We start from the raw sequence: 17,962 nt of genomic DNA, 5'->3' as shown, positions 1-17,962 counted from the left end.
AGTTGTAAAAAAAATCTGGGGGGGAAATTGTATTCTAATATTAGTCTATTATAGTCAGATAACATAATTATCCACTTTCTTCACTATAGGGAATATAATGAGTGAATTTAATCCCATTTTCTTCTTAAAAATATGTGTTTTGGGGCCATAAATAATAAAATGGAACAGGATTGTGAGGTTGTGAATGCATAATAAGTTAGTGATGATGTAGTTAAAACAATATTGGATGATAGTCATTATTTTTGAGTGTTTTGGACTTAGATGAATCATGCGAACACCATGAACGGAAACAGCTTTCGAACACAACACAAGGGTTAAAAGACAATGTTTTTATGTGATTGATGATTTACATCCAAGAATGATCTTTTGTTGTTTTCTTCGCAGCTATTGAAACAATGTGATTGACAGCTGATATGAATCACAGCTTGCATGGATGTTCACACTGACCTCTTAGTACACTCAGTCGGGTTGAAGCAGTGATTTCTCCTGCAGAGTTAGAGGCGTGACATTCGTAAATAGCCTCATCTCTCGGGGTCCTTAGCGGCTGGATCCTTAGGACCGAGCCGGACCCGTCGTCAAACTCTATTACCTGTTAGTGAGAAAAGACATTGAAAAAGTCAATATAACATATCTAACAATTTATCAAAACATACTGTATAAGACTGTAGTGATTAACCGACAGAAAACGATCACCTGAATCTGCAGTAACCTCCTTTTATTACATCTTTAAGCTTATCTTTTGGTTTTACCACCAGTTATGGTTAACTTTTACCGCTGGCACTTTTATTTAAAGTGAAAAGGTTTAAAAACTCACTTTAGACAAACTTTCTAACGCAAGGCAACATACAATGTTAGCAACTAGCTGGTGAACATAATAGAGCATTTAATAGCTACAGAACCAAATATGTATCAGATGTTAGAGACCAAATAAATACATCTTAAAGACAGTGAATATTCGACTTGCATTTATCAGGTGTCCAGAAACACAACTTCTAAGGAATGCTAAAGTATCTCAGTGGATGTTTAAATGGGAAAATGTTTGCCAATACTACTGTAACACTGATAAGCAATATGTTAATGTTGTATTTAAAGCTGTATTTGCAGCTTCATTACACACAATTTAAAAAAGATTTCAGGCAGCCCCAGAAAAGCCGTCCACTGAAAGAAAACGTTTAACAATTTGTTGTATTTAAATGGAGAAGAGATAGTGAAAAATCATTATATTTGATGTTTATGTAATATGTTATAACATGACATTTTCTCAAATAAGGGATTGGACATTTTGAATGCTCTTGCATAAGTTAAATACAAGCATGTATCAGATTCTGAATTCTGAGAAGGTTTCTGATGACTGAAATCCAATAAAAGGAAATCCCTCAACAACTCCAGGCCGGCAGGACAGAAATGGGGAATAAAAAACATTCTGAGCTTATATAGGTTGGATTAAAAATAAAATATCTCCTCGAGAGATTTAATCACAAACAGGAGGACGCCATGATGAACTCAAACCTGGGAGGAAACTCGACTTATTAAAGTGAAAAAAAACACCTTGGGCTCAGGGTGACAATGAGTTGGTGGGGGGGGGGGGGGGGCACTGATGCAACAACTCCATCTGAGTGACTTGTGAGGAGGGGAAATAATTCAAAGGTTAGAGCCTTCAGGGAAACTAATAAGGCTGATCATATGAGAATCTCATACACTGTAGCCCAAGGCATCCTCTGACATATGAAAGTGTTGGAGCAGATAGCATTTCACACACTTGAATAACTTTTGCAGTACAAATGGAGAAAAGCAGATAAACTGATCAAATCTTAAACAGTACAACTTTGATTTTATAAACAAACTGGTAGGTGTTCAAGCCCACTCCCCCCAAAAAAAGGAAGTTACCCTTTTTTCAATTATTGACTTAAATGTAAAATTGAATTGCAATAAATACAGTGCCAACATACACCTTTCTCTCTGTGGGCACTCTGATGGTAACTGCTACCATTAATGAAGTATCTGTCCAAAACTAAGCTCTGAAATGGGCTATGAGTTAGCCATCCATCCATCCATCTTCTCCCGCTTATCTGTGGTCGGGTCGCGGGGGTAGCAGTTCCAGCAGAGAGCCCCAAACTTCCTTTTCCCTGGCGACATCAACCAGCTCTGACTGGGGGATCCCAAGGCGCTCCCAGGCCAGCGAAGATATATAATCCCTCCACCTGGTCCTAGGTCTACCCCTTGGTCTCTTCCCAGCTGGACGTGCCTGGAACACCTCCCTAGGGAGGCGCCCAGGTGGCATCCTAACTAGGTGCCCGAACCACCTCAACTGGCTCCTTTCGACGCGAAGGAGGAGCGGCTCGACTCCGAGTCCCTCCCTGATGACTGAACTTCTCACCTTATCCCTAAGGGAGACACCAGCCACCCGGCGGAGAAAACCCATCTCGGCCGCTTGTATCCGCGATCTCGTTCTTTCGGTCATGACTATGAGTTAGCCGTTTATTTTAAACAGTCAACCAGTTATTGTTATTGTTGTATTGTTATTTTCATTATCGATTTATCCGAGGATTAGTTTGATTAGTGGATCATTTGATAAATAGATTATTTATTTTGGTGAGTAATTACACAGAACCAAATGACAAGTCTCAACCCAAAAGTTTATTATCACATTAGATAAGGAAGCAGCAAATAATCCCAAACGGAAAGCTGCAACTAGAAATATCTGGCAATTGTGCTGGAGAAATTACTTTTCAGAACCCAAGGAGACACCAATAATTACTTCTCAGTGATTCCTCAATCAGTACAATAATAGTTTCATATTTTGAGAATCAGGCTTATTTGCCTTCTTGTAGGGAGTTAGATGATAAGATTGACTCCACTCTTCAATTCAAAGTTACAGTTATGGTTTTGTCTAAAGGTCAAAACAACTTCTAGCGCAAATACAACTCTCAAAGACACACATTAAATATTGTTTTTTAAATTAGAACAACAAGTTTATGAAGTAAGTTGTGTTTTCTTACTTTATTAAAAGCAAAGCTTGCCTTACCTGGAAAATCCTTTTTATTCAGGAATATCATTTATTTCCTAATTGTTCCTAAATGTCAAACCATTCCTTTAAATTATTCTTTGATTAATGCAATTATTATTCCATTTTGTTTTATTTTGATTAATTAAAGGTGGGGTAGGTAATTTTGGAGAAACCAGCTCGAGAGCGCTAGAATTTGAAAATAAGCAACCGGAAAAAATCTGCCACTTCCTCACAGAGCCCCTCCTCCAACACACACGAACGCGCACATGACCAATGAGGGCACGAGATAAGTTTGTGCACAGATGGTAGGCATGCTTTTTACAGTACTACGGCTTCCAGAGATTACATTTTTTTATGGATTTTTTGTCAAAGCACTTAAGATATTCATTGCTATCGGGATGTTAAGAGCATTCCAAGGAATATAACAAAAAGTGTATCTCGAGCCGGTTTCCCCACCCTTAAATCAATAATCTACAAAATAGCTCCCATTTTAAGTTGCCAATATTATTGCTTGAGTTAAAACGTGTTTCTATAAGTTAAAGGTTAGAAAGGCAAACAAATAATATTTAACACACATTAATAAACCACTGAGAACATTCATCCTGCAGTGAACCTGAGTTGTGGTTTAGTATTTGAATACGAACCTAGTCCTATTTCCCTATGCAGATTTCAGCATGAGAAGCGGACGGTAGGCTTTTATCATACAAAAGGACTAAATTAATCTTCCATCGTTAGTGTCTGAGGAGCATACCTCAAATCTCTGGTTGCTGACTTTTTTGCCTTTCTTGTTCCAGACAATCTTGGGCTCTGGATCCCCTGCGGCCTGGCACACAAAGGAGGACACTCCCCCCTGGACTCCTGTTTGATCTTCTGGGGTTCGTGTAAACTTGGGGGGTGCTGTGTGAAAAGATGTAAACAAAAGTTAAGTGAAGTTCCAACCCAAAATGTAGCCGTTTGTGTCAATGGTCCTAATGCGATTGACATTACCTTTCATAATAATCTGACCAGCATTCACACATACATTCACATTTCCTCCAATGGGTTATTCCCCAAGGGTGAGTTTATTATACTACTAGTTCTGTATTTTACACACTGTATGTGTAGCTCTATTTGAGTGATATCTGAGACCCGGGGTGTGTGTGTGTGTGTGTGTGTGTGTGTGTGTGTGTGTGGACTCTTGGAGTATGCATGCACCTATATCTCTCTCTCTCGGAGTACAGTAGTACGGTGGGCTTTGTGTCTGTGTGCGTATCCTCCATGTGTTTCCCTCTGTCCCTGAAACACCAAAGAAGCTTAATATTTCTGTGCCATAAAGGATTTATGAAGACTTACTTCTGACATGACCACTAAAGCCCCTCATTCCGGGGACGCCAACAATATCATAACCACTGCCTCCGCTGGATTGTGACATCACAACATCAAAAAGATTCGGCACGTCAGTCACGGCACGTCACCACCAGCTCACCTAATGGCATTCCAGCCAAACCAGAAAATCCCTACTTAAGGGCTTACTGCCAACCGCCCGGACAAAGGGAGAGAAATTGCTTTTTGCTGTTTGAAAGGAGGGAGGGAGAGAGAGAGAGAGAGAAAGGCAAAGCTTTTGAGGGAAGGAGAGAAAAAGAGAGAAAGCGTGTGCGTTTAAAAGAGCGAGGAGTACTGAACAGAAGAGTGAGGGAGATAAAGGGAACTAGCGAGAGACAGATGGAGAGCAGAATGGGTAAGGAGGAGACTGCATGAGCGGCAGAAGTGGAGAGAGAGCGAGAGAGAGCGAGAGCGAGAGAGAGAGAGAGAGAGAAAGTCAGCGAGAGTGAGGGAGGAAGCGCCAGATGTACTGCAAACATGGTGGGAGAGCCCCAAGCTGCCCAATCACCTCTACACCTCACTGGCTCATTGCCAAATACTCCTCAGTGAATCGAGTAGTGTGTGTATGTGTGTGTGTGCTTGCATTTCTACATCTGCTTACTTTCGCAAATGCATAAGCCAACTTAAGTATATATACACAAACTGTGCACATAAGTCAGCATGCCTGCGTGAGTTAGATATGTACTAGCGCCTAAAGGATTACTTGATTCAATGAATGGTCGATGAACAAACAATTACTGACAACAATTGTGATGAGTGATTTATCGATGAAAGGTAACATATTTTTGGGCATTTGGTTGACCACAAAATGAAGATGTCAGGTGGTGCTTTGGGAATTGGTAACTTTTTTCTGATTGCATCAAAACGACCCATTGATTAATCAGAAAATAGATAAACGGATGATCATCTAAGAATGGAAATAATGCTCAATTGCAGTCCTGATATATTCATTAAATAATTGGATGCACACGATTTCTAAATGCATGCCACCAAACTCTACACGCTCAGTCTCGTGTGTGTGTGTGATGCTTGAGCGAGTCGACAAATGTGCGTGTGCCCATCTGAGGGAGAAAAAGAGTGATATAAAAAAGAGAGAGGGAAACAGAAAGAATGAGGAGTGGGAGAATCGCTCTCTTAATCCTCTTGCTAATCTCTCCCTTACAAAACAAATGAAAAGTCTAAAGCTAGCAGAGCCATACTAAAAGGCACGGTAGATCTTTCAATTGCTTTTTTTTTATCTTTCCCCCTACTCTTCATCTTTCTAGCACGATCCCTCTCTTTATATATCTCCTGTTAATTGTCTTATGTTCTCTCTTTCTAATATTTCCCCTATCTTTCTACCCGCGCCTAATTCTTTGCCACTGAATCACTTCTTTCCCCCGTCACAGCTGCTCTCCTTGCTCCTTCTTTCATCCTCTTCCTTGTTACTCTTTCTCCTTCTCCTCCCTCCATCTCTGGGGTGTTACATAAGTCTTCCTGTCACATTGACTGACTTAATGAGGAGGGGTTGGGGGTGCAACCGTATGCTCCACACTTCTCCCAACTCGCTCTCACAATTTCTCTTCCTTCTTATTTCTTCTCCTCCCCTCTCTCTATGGGCTCCCATCTTCCCTTTCTTTACTCCTTGTCTCCCTTCCCCTGCTCCAAATGTTGTTCTCCAAATCCATCCTCCCTGTTTGCCTCCGTATTCTATCCTCCTACCACTTATCTGCTCTCTATTTAGGATCCAAACAGTTGTGTCTTTTGCCAACATCATCAGGTCTTTTTGGTTTTGCTGCTTGGTCAGATTAAGCATTGACATTTAGGCCAAGTTAGGGAGGGCTCAAGCTCAAAAGGGCACTTCAATATTTGTAGCCCTTTTAGTGGGGGAAGGGATGCCTGATGGTTTATTTATTTCATGGACCTAAGATAACAATTTTTTACTTGGACAAATGAATATGAGAACTTGGGGTGGGCACTTTGCAGCAGTCTCATGCTTAGGTGCTCTTGCATGTCGCCTTAGCCTTCCTTATCCCCCTCAATATGACCCAAGATGGAAATGTGGAGAAACTCTACTGAGTGGGTCTGCAGAAAGAGATTAAGATGGAATTAGACAGTGCCAATCTTTTCCCTCTTGGTTTGTGTGTGTGTTTGTGCGTCGGATGGAGTGGCCTACATACTGTAAAGGTCACCATACAGTGGATCTGATCTAAACAGCAGATGGCAGGGATTACAAAGTCAGCTCCTCTCTCCGGATCACTTTTGAGTCACGGCTGAAGATGTGTGATAAACTCTGATTCCAAGGTCAAAGACTGTCTGTCTTGTGGCATGTTGAAAAAAATATTGATTGCATACATGGTATGGACTTTTTCATTCACACAGTATATTCCAAATATGACTAAAGTGCATTTATACAGTATGAATGCAACAGTTTTTCTTGATAATCCTCGTTAAATTAAATTGCAAACTGTACCGGGGCTATTGAGGTTCACTGGAGTAGAAAAGAAGACAAATTGCAACATGAAGCTAATGACACTTTGTAGGAAGTGTCAGGGACACACTGGCAGATGCTGTCTTAACCTAGAGGCACAAAGCGATAGAGATCCAGTTTGTAAGAACAGATGCTAGCACAAACCTTCAGGGAGTATGATTTACGAATATAGTGTATTAAGATGGAACATATGTATAGATTTAAGAATGAAAGACATATTTGGGAGTAAATACAGATGCACGTCTTGAGTTATAAAAGTCAAAAAGTATATAAGTTAAAAGTGATAAATAAGGCGTTTCCATGATGCAAGAAAGCATTAAGCATGATATTCCAACAAAGCAAGCCAACAAACACAATGGATGCAGTGGCACAAAATAGCCGCGTTCACACCGGAGTACTTTTCCCACAATAGTTCACCAGAACTACGATATATTTGCGTTCACACCAAAAAGCCCCAGGAACTAAATTAGTTCATGAGAACCTTTTTACCCCCTTTTCAGTCCCTGCTAGACTGCAGGTACTTTCGTGGGAGAAAAAGGTTCCTATGTCTGATTGGCTGGGCGGATTGCAAACCACGCCCCGTAGAACTCCCAACAAGTTTTGTGAAGCCGCCATTTTATTATCCTCGCATTGCATTATTACCATTAGCATTAGCCCAGCGCAGAAATGCAGAGAGACTAACTTATGGCAACACAAAATAAAACATGGGAGCGGTGGAGATGAGGAGGTCTCGGCGTTCTGGCGATTTACTCGGAAGGCTTCAGTAGCCAGTCCCTAACTCCGGGGACTTCCGGCCGGGGACTTTGGGCGGCAGTATACGCTGTGAAGTTGTTTGCGGCTGTTGACAGCTGTCACTAGTGATGTTACGTATTGCGCCGAGGCTTCGGAGCGTGTGTCGAGTAATCCCCGAAGCTTTTTGTGAAGCCTGTATCGAGGCTTGTATCGTTTTGGGCCAGTGACGTCACCGATGACAAACGAAGCCTCGCTGCCTGTCGATACCACGTGACTGCTTCACGAAGCGATTCAGATTAGTGATGGGAATTCCGGCTCTTCTTGGTGAGCCGGATCATTTGGCTCGGCTCACCAAGAAGAGCCGGTGTTGTGTCACATTATGCCTCCCCGTCATGAAATGCCTCCCTTGTCAGGGGAACGCGCATTTCTAAATGACACGTTTACACCATAGGTTTACACCTTACGGCATTTCATGACGGGGAGGCATAATGTGACACAACACCGGCTCTTTCGGCTCCCAAACGGCTCTTCAGTTTACCACATATTATACCTTTTAATTAAATCAAATGTAGCCCTGTTTTGACTAATTATATGTGTACATCACTTAAATTATTCAAAACAACCTTTGTACTAAAGTATTCAAAAGTAAACATTACATGTTTAATATAAATGATTTGCTGTGGCCAATTGTTTTCATTGCATTTACAGACCCGTGTAACTCTCTGATACCACCCAATGAATGCATTGACTTGCTTGTAGAACCACGCTACGCAAAACAGATAGCAACACCTATAAAAACTATTTAAAAAAAAGGGGCTACTGTATCGACCTATATAAAGTATATAAATATAGTTTTTTTTTCAAAATACCAAACAGATCATTTTGCTCCATTTGCTCTTTCCAGCGCTGTTTTTGCAGGGGGCTGATTCTGTGAGCTGCAGCTGACCACGCCCCCCTGCAGGAGAGGGGAGCGTGCTTTGAGATCATCAGCTGCTGGGCTGTCAGAAGAGGGGGAGAAAAATAGATCTCCGTCCTCCGTGTTTTATCCTTATAGAAGTAAGAAGAGAAGTAATGGGGCAGAAACCCTCCTTTTTACGCAGCGGTCCAGACATAGACATCAAACGGCGACACATATTCAGTGTGCAGTTCCTTTGGCATTAGGGCAGGGATATCGAGATACTTTCCAAGGTTTGACATAATGAATTGTGCTACTTTTAAAGCAAGAAACGACGTTTTCAAATCTGTAATCAAAAAGCTCCTCAAAACACTATCAAAGCAGTTCCTGCCGTTGTTACCTTAGTTCAAAGAGTAACAACGGACTACTTTTCTTAGCGGATGCATGTCAATTTAAATCAATACAACTATTTTTTAAATCAATAAAATAATTTTCTAAATCCATAAAAGCATTTCAATTAATATTGGGAGTTATATCGTTACTTTGTTGATAATGTGTAATAAGCGGGATAATGTGCACATTGCACATTGCATAATGTGCTTTCAAGCCGCAAAAAAACCAAAAAAACGGCTCGTTCGCGGGCGAGAGCCGGCTCGCGTCGTTCGGGACCGACACATCACTAATTCAGATCGGTTGAACTGTTGAACCACAACGCTCATAATACCCATGGATGTATAATAAGAACCGTATTACCCCTCCTGTACCCGGGCCCGGTGACACGATGGAATCAAGAGAGCTCAGACCCTCACTCATATAGAGGTCGGAACATGTGATAAGTATAAATAGATACAAGCATAAATAAATGTAGGAATAAAAACATCAATAAATACAGGAATACTATATCTTACAGTGTTTTTAAGGAGCTTTAGTGTGTGTGCTGTGGCTCAGCTGGAAAGCAGTTGACTCATGACCTGTGAGTCAACTGCTCATGACGACTGAACAATACGTCTTTTTTGTTGTTTATAAAAGATACAGCTAAATGAGATAATGTAGTTAATAAATGTATTCTTTGATATGGTTTAGCCTTTCTCAGGCTACAACATGGTTAAGTTTACGAATATTATTAAGGAATACAAATCCCTCTTTGCAATGTTTAGCAGCCTCCTTAGGCTTTTCAATCACAATCATTAAACTGTAATAAATACAATATTGTTAACATGAAAATATGATTTAATGTTCGTTGTTTAGAGTTATTCTAAGGCTTTACTCATTGGGAACTCGGTATGAGATAGAGCACACTGTTGAGATGTCCAATCTGCCTGTTTTACACACTTTGACCAACAGGGGGGTTTGTGTTCAGATGAAGCCCATGATGAAGCCTCATGAGATGAACCCTTTTGCGAACCAATTGGCTGGAAAGCTTCAAAGCTTCATAAGGCTTCATCTCGCCATCACTAGCTGTCACTACCCGATCTGCAGCTCTGCCCGATCTGCAGTGCGCATGTGCGAGATGATCCGCCATATTTGACAACTCTGGACGGCAACTCAGGAAGGACACTTGACACAGTGGCTTTTGGCAAAGCTCAAAAAGAAAACTCGAGAGATAAGTTATTGTTATTACAACGTGACTTCACTATTATTTAACAACTGTTTTTATTGGGTTCTTTTATTTGGCATTGTCAGAATAAGTGAGAAATGGATTTAACTTCTGTTAGACAGCTATCATACTGAATACATATTTACTGTGAATGTGTGCAAAAATGTATGGCATATGGCTGTCTAACAGAAGTTAAATTCATTTCTCACTTATTCTGACAATGTACTTAACCCCAAATAAAAGAACCCAATAAAAGAGTTGTTAAATAATAGTGAAGTCACGTTGTAATAACAATAACTCATCTCTCTCGAGTTTTCCTTTTGAGCTTTGCCAAAAGCCACTGTGTCAATATTGTCCTACTTGGGTTGCCGTCCGGAGTTGTCCAATATGGCGGACCATCTCGCACATGCGCACTGCAGATCGGGTAGTGACAGCGGCCTGCCAGTAAACCCAAAGCAGAAGAAGAAGAAGAAGTGATGTCAGCGGCTTCATTTGCCTAATCCACCCCCAGGGATTTATTCCGGTGAACGCGATCTGTATTTAGTTCATGAGAACTAAAGAGTTCTCATGAACAAAGTAAGTAACAAGTAACAAGTAACACATTAGGCAAGAAAGCTTTGAGATGCTGGATGATACTCAGCTAAAAATCACAGATAAAGAATATAGAATGACGAGATAAATATAGAGCGCATCGCCTTCAGACACCTTCATAGATGATCCTGGGTGTTTCTGAGTTGGCGTGGACAAGTGTTGGTGTGGATAAACAGCTTATGTGAGTATTCATGTCTGCGTTTTGTAAGTTGTTATCACATCTGAAGGGTCTGCTCCGGATGTTGGTACAACTTGCCAAGCATATGTGCCTGCGCCTCACATTTTCCTGCGTAGGCCTACGTGTGTGTGTTCATGTCGATAGTTAAGCACGTAATGAGTAATTTACAGCCCTTGCCAGAGAAAGATCAAGCTGCATAGTGGGGTGGTGGGCGGTTTGCTGATGTTAGAACTGAGAACTGAGTCAGGCTTGTTGTCAGGGTGTGAGGAAAAGGTAGGACCCAAAAGCAGTATTAACAAAAAGCGAGCTTTAATTTACAAAAAAAAGCCGATGACAAAAGAAAACGAGACAAAGTTAGCATTACCAAAAAACAGGGGAGCACGAGTAAATAATCCAGGACCAAACTTCAAGGACAAACATGGAGCGTGACATGAAGGGAAAGACAAACAATGAACCAACACTGAACACAGGAAGAGACAACACTAAATACAGGGAGGGGTAATCACAAGACGAGAAACAGCCGGGCAGGGGAGGAGAAACACAAGGGCCACAGGTGAACACAATCAGACAACTAGACACACCAGGGAAACTAACGACAGGAGGAAAAACACAGGGAAAAGGACCAGACAATAAACCAGGAGGAAAACATGACAGGGAGAACAGGAAAACACCCAAACCTAGACATAAAAACGTGACATAACATGAATATCGTGACACTTGTCAGACACGTCGAGGAACGAGGCCAATACCAGGGCCTGATCCGAGGCCATGATAGTCAGCCTCGAGTGTGAGTGGGCAGCTAGCCAGAACCATAACTTAAAACACATTATAATCAAACAGACATATTAAGAGGCTGAGCAATTATCAACTGCTAGCTTTCGTCCTGTAAATGAAATTGGTTTGCTATAGGGCCAATAAACACAGAGAGACAGTTATCATTCTGCTCTTATAAGTGTCAATGGCAAAACATTTGGAAAAATGGGTCATTTTAACATGGGACATTTGATTCTACATGATTAAGTTCCTTCGTTTTTTTATTTTTGATAATACTTCACATTGGAGATTAGGTGATTTATCAAGTTTAATGAATGTCCATCTGCATCAGTGTCTCTATAATCTGTATGTATTATTTTGCTGTCAAAAACAGATTTCCTCTTATATACAATTGCATGCTTATTGATGATACTTTGTCACTTTCTGTATGATTATAGATCTGCAGTTGTACGGACAACTTCAATCTGACGTCACCAAGAATCACTTTCACAATGATGCAATGGGAAACAAATAAGATGCACTTTTACTGCCGATAGTGATGCATGTCCAATTAGCATGCCACTTACCCACCATAGCTGCCCCTGGGCCAGGCTAGTGACGAGTTAATCAGGGTTAATTTGTCAGAAACACAACGGGAGGATTTCATCAAATGGGGTCTTCTTTTATACACAGATCATTAGAAACACATGGCCTATCCACTGGGTGCACAACTTTACTGGGTCAGGGCTGGCTTCCCATAAAGATGAACAGAGGGTTTTGTCAGTGCTGGTCACAGTGTATTACTCACACACCACTGCTCTGCTAAGTTAGAGCTAAGCTGAAGCTATCCAGGCCTCTTCACAGACGGGTGCACCTGCTAAGCTAATGCTAAGCTAACGCTGGTCAGATCCTTTTACTCATGGATGGACGCACAGCTATGCTAGCTGCTAATAACCTTAGTGCTGTGGGCTGGGAACACTGAGAAGCTTCAGCAGCTGGACGGCTTCATTCTCTTTCAAATCAACATGGACTTTCCTTCTCTCTGCCTTTTTTGCCTCACTCATGGATTGACATTTGAAGATAATATTGCACAAGTACAAACGCTCACTTTGGTACTGAACTGAGTATGAGAATATTATTTAAATGTATATTCTGTGTCCTTTACCCAGGTTATCAACAGTAGACTGCTCCTAAATCGTGCCGAAAACAGTTGGCATTATAACATAGCTTTGATTGGCATTTCGATTTTGTGTATACGACTTCTGATTTTTTTATGTGACCCATTTCTGTCACCTTCTATGGAGAGTTATTTGCAGATGATGGAAAGAGGTCATTAAGCATTTACATTACCAGCAGAGTATAAGCTGGCACATTACAACTGGAGCTACATTTGAATACAAAGCAATAAAGTATTCTAGAAAGACAGCATGAATTATTTAGATAATGAATTAGATTAATTTGACAATAAACGGGAAGTTAATTAAAAATAAGGAAATTAAAGGACAATTGTGTGAAAAATGTTATGCTCATTTCTTATATTACTTATACAACACCACTGAAGCTTAACCATGTTAACCATTCCAATGTCTGAACATGTCTTGTTTATAATTTGATTGGCAGAGAAAACAAAATTAATTGAATATACATATATCTTTTACCTGACCCCGATATTAAGAAAAGTGAATCACCTGCCCCCTCCCTTTTCATATAAAAGCTTTATATCATCAATTTACAAATATTGTTTTTGTGCAACTATAACACTTTACAAGTTTATCTAATTTGTTTACAAATCACAAGCTGATTTTAAACTATTTTTTCTTTGTCCAGTCGTTCAGTTTAAACAAACGAGAAATCATATGGTAATGGATACAATTCGGACAGAGCTAGGCAAGCAGTTGCCCCCTGTATCTGTAAGCTAAACTAAGCTGCTTCTAGTTCAAGATTCATATTGAAGGGACATATATAACAATCTAAATAATCTCAAGGAATTCCCTACATTTAAGCGAAATAGCATATTATATATTAAATGTTGATGCTTGTCTCAAAATAAAATGAACTATCTATAATATGCTGTTGTATGTGAGGCACCATTTCAAAGTGTCTGTAGTCGTTGTCCATGGATTTAAAGAAACGTTTAGAAATCCTGCCTAAAGACCTACGTATGTTGACCAGTGCAACACTTTGGGACCTTTTGGTGATTTCATCATCACTTCCCAGTCTACAGGAACAATCCCCTATTGCCTCCATCGTGATCTAAACTGCCAAGAGCAGATGTTGACATTTTGTCATTGTGTGCAATAATGTCAGACGCGATCTTGCCTTTTCTTCACACTTTCTGTGAGTCAGGCAATATCAATCAATCACAGAAAATAAACACAATCCGTCTAAGAAAATAACTGCTTGACTGTGTTTCTCCCCCTTAACTTATCCTCAGGGGCCAAAACCTTTTACCTCTGTGACCATGCCTCTTCATCTCATGCCAGTGAATCCTGACAGTGCCTCATCCATCAGCAACAAGAAGCCATGAAGCATGCACAAACGTGATACTTATAGCAATCTACTCTCTTGTCTACTCTAAGCATTACACATGCTTGCTTACAAAAACAAACTGCTTCACTGCCTTTCTAAGGGTCTACCATAGAATCACCAATGCCATCAGAGGTAGAAAAGGAACATCTCGATCAGATTTAATTATATAACCCTAAAACACTTATGATGCATTTGCCGAAAAAGGCAAAGTATGAGTATTTTCCACAAGTACAGGGGTTGTTACAAAAAAGAAGCCTGCCACGTGTTGTGGAAGAACATGTTGCTTTTTAATAGCAACTTAGACCTTTAAACCTAGAACCTAAGGTAAAAGCTGAATGACATACTTCCAGGTAACCAAAGAAGGCTGCTGTCAAAGCTCTTACTGATCCATTCCTCACTCAAGGGCTTCCAAAGTAAGCAAAAGTAGCGGTGGGCGATTGACCCAACCACCTCTCAGATTCCAGTCAACCTCAAGGCCATGGGAGTGCTGGCAATATGGTAGGATGCTGACAGGTCGATCAGTCACCACATGTGCAAGTTCTGTCCTTTCAATGCTGCCCTGGTGCCTTGTCATGTTTGAAAATGTCATTGACAGAAACTGGGAAAAACAGTATTTTAATGATGTGTCTGTTTTAGTTTTTTTTCCTTAGACTTGGTGGAAAAAGACATTTAGAATTGCACAACACATAAATGATGTGATGCAAACAGAAGCTAAAGAGTTTCACATTACCAAGAGCCTCCTTGGGTAGAATCCTAAACCACTGTCATTTTCAAAATGTACTGAAGCACTGGGTTGCAACTCAGCATTGCTTCCTGTAGCCTCTGAAAAAGGATATTTTTTTGTTCTGTTCTGTTACACACACACACACACACACACACACACGAGTTGTATATCAGCTGGAATTTGTACTGTATTGATACATCCAAGCTGCAAAGAGAAGGATGACAGCTTGTTGGTTTTGGGGCAAACGAGTCAAGTGAACCCTTTTGTTGCATTGTTTCTAGTGGCCCTGAATGACACGCCGGGAAATGCAGTTTCTCTCACAGGGAATCTCACTGCGTACATGGAGCGGTGGCCCAGTTTGCGACGGGATCAGGGCATTACTCGTAATCCACCAGATAGATGTCATATGCATGCACGCGCACACAAACACACTGAGAAACAAACATGGTTGGGAGAGAGAGAGAGAGCCAGAGACACAGGGGGGAATAAAATAGGAATTTGAAAAAAAAACGTGCATTTAAACACGCAAAGCTCAGTGGGCTTGTATTGTTACGCCGTACTTTTGTGCAGAATATGGTGCAGTGCCATGCAAGGTTTCCAACGATGCACATGGGATACTGTTCCATCTGATTGCATCCTAATACCCTCAGTCTACTTATGTGTTTACTGTATGTGTGTATTAGGGCTGCACGATATTGGAAAAAACTGACATTGCGATATTTTCTTCCCCTGCGATATATATTGCGATATGTACAAATGCAAATGTATTATCTTTTCAATTTACACACGGCATCTATTGCACGTCTGTCCGTCCTGGGAGAGGGATCCCTCCTCTGTTGCTCTCCCTGAGGTTTCTCCCATTTTTCCCTTTAAACTGTGGGTTTTCTCCGGAAGTTTTTCCTTGTACGATGTGAGGGTCTAAGGACAGAGGGTGTCGTATTGTCATACTGATATTCTGTACACACTGTGAAGACCACTGAGACAAATGTAACATTTGTGATATTGGGCTATATAAATAAACATTGATTGATTGATTGATGTACAAATACAGGAATTGAAGAAAAGGCAGTTTTTTTTTGTCCGCAAACCATCCTTTCTTGAACTTTAATGCTATACAATTGATCTTTTTTTAACTATATTTAACCGGATGAAGGATTTTATCTTCTGGCATCTGGATCTTAAGTTATCAGAACAACAAGCTGAGCTAGCTCGGTTAGCAGCGCCGAACTGCCCTGGAGAAACACATGAAACTACTTTATTCAGTGTTTTTACCTTTAATCACCGGGTCAGTTTGCTTTGGAGATTTGATTGTGATTGGTGGTTTGCTGTGCATGCAGAGCCTGCATGTCACTCACTCAAGTACCCCTGACATGAGAGTTTTCCTTTTGTAGCAAGCAGCAAAAGGGATCCTCGTGGATTCATCTTCTTATTACAGACACATGCATTTCCTAACATTCGGTCTATATGCTGTAAAATGTATTATCTCTTCGATTTACACACGGCATCTATTGCACGTCTGTCCGTCCTGGGAGAGGGATCCCTCCTCTGTTGCTCTCCCTGAGGTTTCTCCCATTGTTCCCCTTAAACTGTGGGTTTTCTCTGGAAGTTTTTCCTTGTACGATGTGAGGGTCTAAGGATAGAGTGTCGTTTTTCTCATACTGATATTCTGAACAATCTGTGTTGTTGTATTTGCTGTAAAGTGTCTCTACTGTAGGCTATTTTTATTATATGTACAGCACTTTGGCTCGACCAAAAATCGTTTATAAATGTGCTATATAAATAAAACTTGATTTGATTTGAAAAGAATTGTAACATGACGTGTTTGAGTTAATTTGCCTACTTAATATCACAAAAATAATAATAAAAAAATCGCACTTCCTGCGATGTGAATATCGCGCATATTATCGATATATCGTGCAGCCCTAGTGTGTATGTTTGTAAGTTGTGTACACAAGCATGTGTGTTTATGGTTGAATACAAAATAATGCCTCTTTCCAGACATACAGTAGAGGAGGAAAATAAAATGATGCCTCTATTTTGTAAAAACCCTATAATGCTTGAAATGTATTCCATTTCTTTGGCACTGAGTTGGAGGAAAGATAAGCACACATAAAAGCAATTTTGCGAGTACATTTAACATTTCAATACATGTCAACGAGCAGCAAAGATGTCTGGGTCCTGGAGCCTATGTTTGAACTCTTAACATTCAAGAGCTCTTAGTCCCAATGTTGGTATTAAAAGAGGCATTTTATGTCATACACACCGATATAAAAGGAGAAAGGAACAGCCTTTCATCCCTTTACCCCCATAAAGCCCTCTGTCCCTCCTTTCTCACCAGATTATATGGATGTGCGGAGAGGACCCAGAGAGCGAGCAAGAAAAGAGCAATGGAAAAAGTCACAGCGAATGAGACGAGGGCACGGGAAAAATAAAAATATAGACAGAGGAAACAAAGTGGGAATCATTTCCACCCTCTGCGAGTCTACGCTGCTCTCCTAACTGCTATCGTGAAAGTCTAGGAGCATCATCGTTTTGATGGATGACTGGGCCTTTACTGACCGACCCTGGAACTCACACAGGGGACAAGAGGGCAGGAGGCTGAAAGGAAAACAAGAGTGGTTTGTGGATGTGTGTGCTATAACTCGGGTTTGTGTGACAGTGCAGTTTTAAAACATTGCAGGGCTGGAATGGTTGCCTGAAGCCTGTGCTAGCGTACATGTGTGTGTGTGTTACAGCGTGGCGATGATATATGTCCAGCATCATACCGTACAACCACAAGCCCAGAGCTATGCTGAATTTTCCTTCCAATCAACAGAATGTACCAAACATGCTGCAAATGTATCTGGTTGACATACATTATTTTTACAATACTTGCCAAAACAAAATGTATACTTATCCAGCACACACTTTAAAAACAAATATGCAAATACAATTCTACTAGACACCACTGTTACCGAGGCCTCCAACAGGATTGCTCCCAGATGTTAACTGTCTGGATGGTGAGCTTGAATGACCTCCTCTTTCTCTTTTAATATTCTTTTTCAGATCGTCTCATGTTTTAGTTCCAAACTCCCCTTCTGTCTTCATTTCTTTTATCCTTAGTCTTACCCCAAATCAGGCAGTT

At 40.7% G+C, this 17,962-nt stretch overlaps 1 protein-coding gene across 1 annotated transcript in view; it reads right to left on the bottom strand.

The window, feature by feature from the left end:
* The window catches only part of ptprdb (protein tyrosine phosphatase receptor type Db), a 178,722-nt gene that overhangs the window by 46,731 nt on the left and 114,029 nt on the right, over positions 1-17,962 (bottom strand). The window contains 2 exon segments of the mRNA XM_034081469.2: positions 448-589; positions 3,759-3,904. Coding sequence (XP_033937360.1) covers positions 448-589; positions 3,759-3,904 — 288 coding nt within the window.

This window comes from Pseudochaenichthys georgianus, chromosome 1 (genome assembly GCF_902827115.2).
Source record: "Pseudochaenichthys georgianus chromosome 1, fPseGeo1.2, whole genome shotgun sequence".
Classification (NCBI taxonomy): domain Eukaryota; kingdom Metazoa; phylum Chordata; class Actinopteri; order Perciformes; family Channichthyidae; genus Pseudochaenichthys; species Pseudochaenichthys georgianus.
Note: the sequence above shows the minus strand (reverse complement) of the source record. Positions and strands in the feature narration are given on the sequence as shown.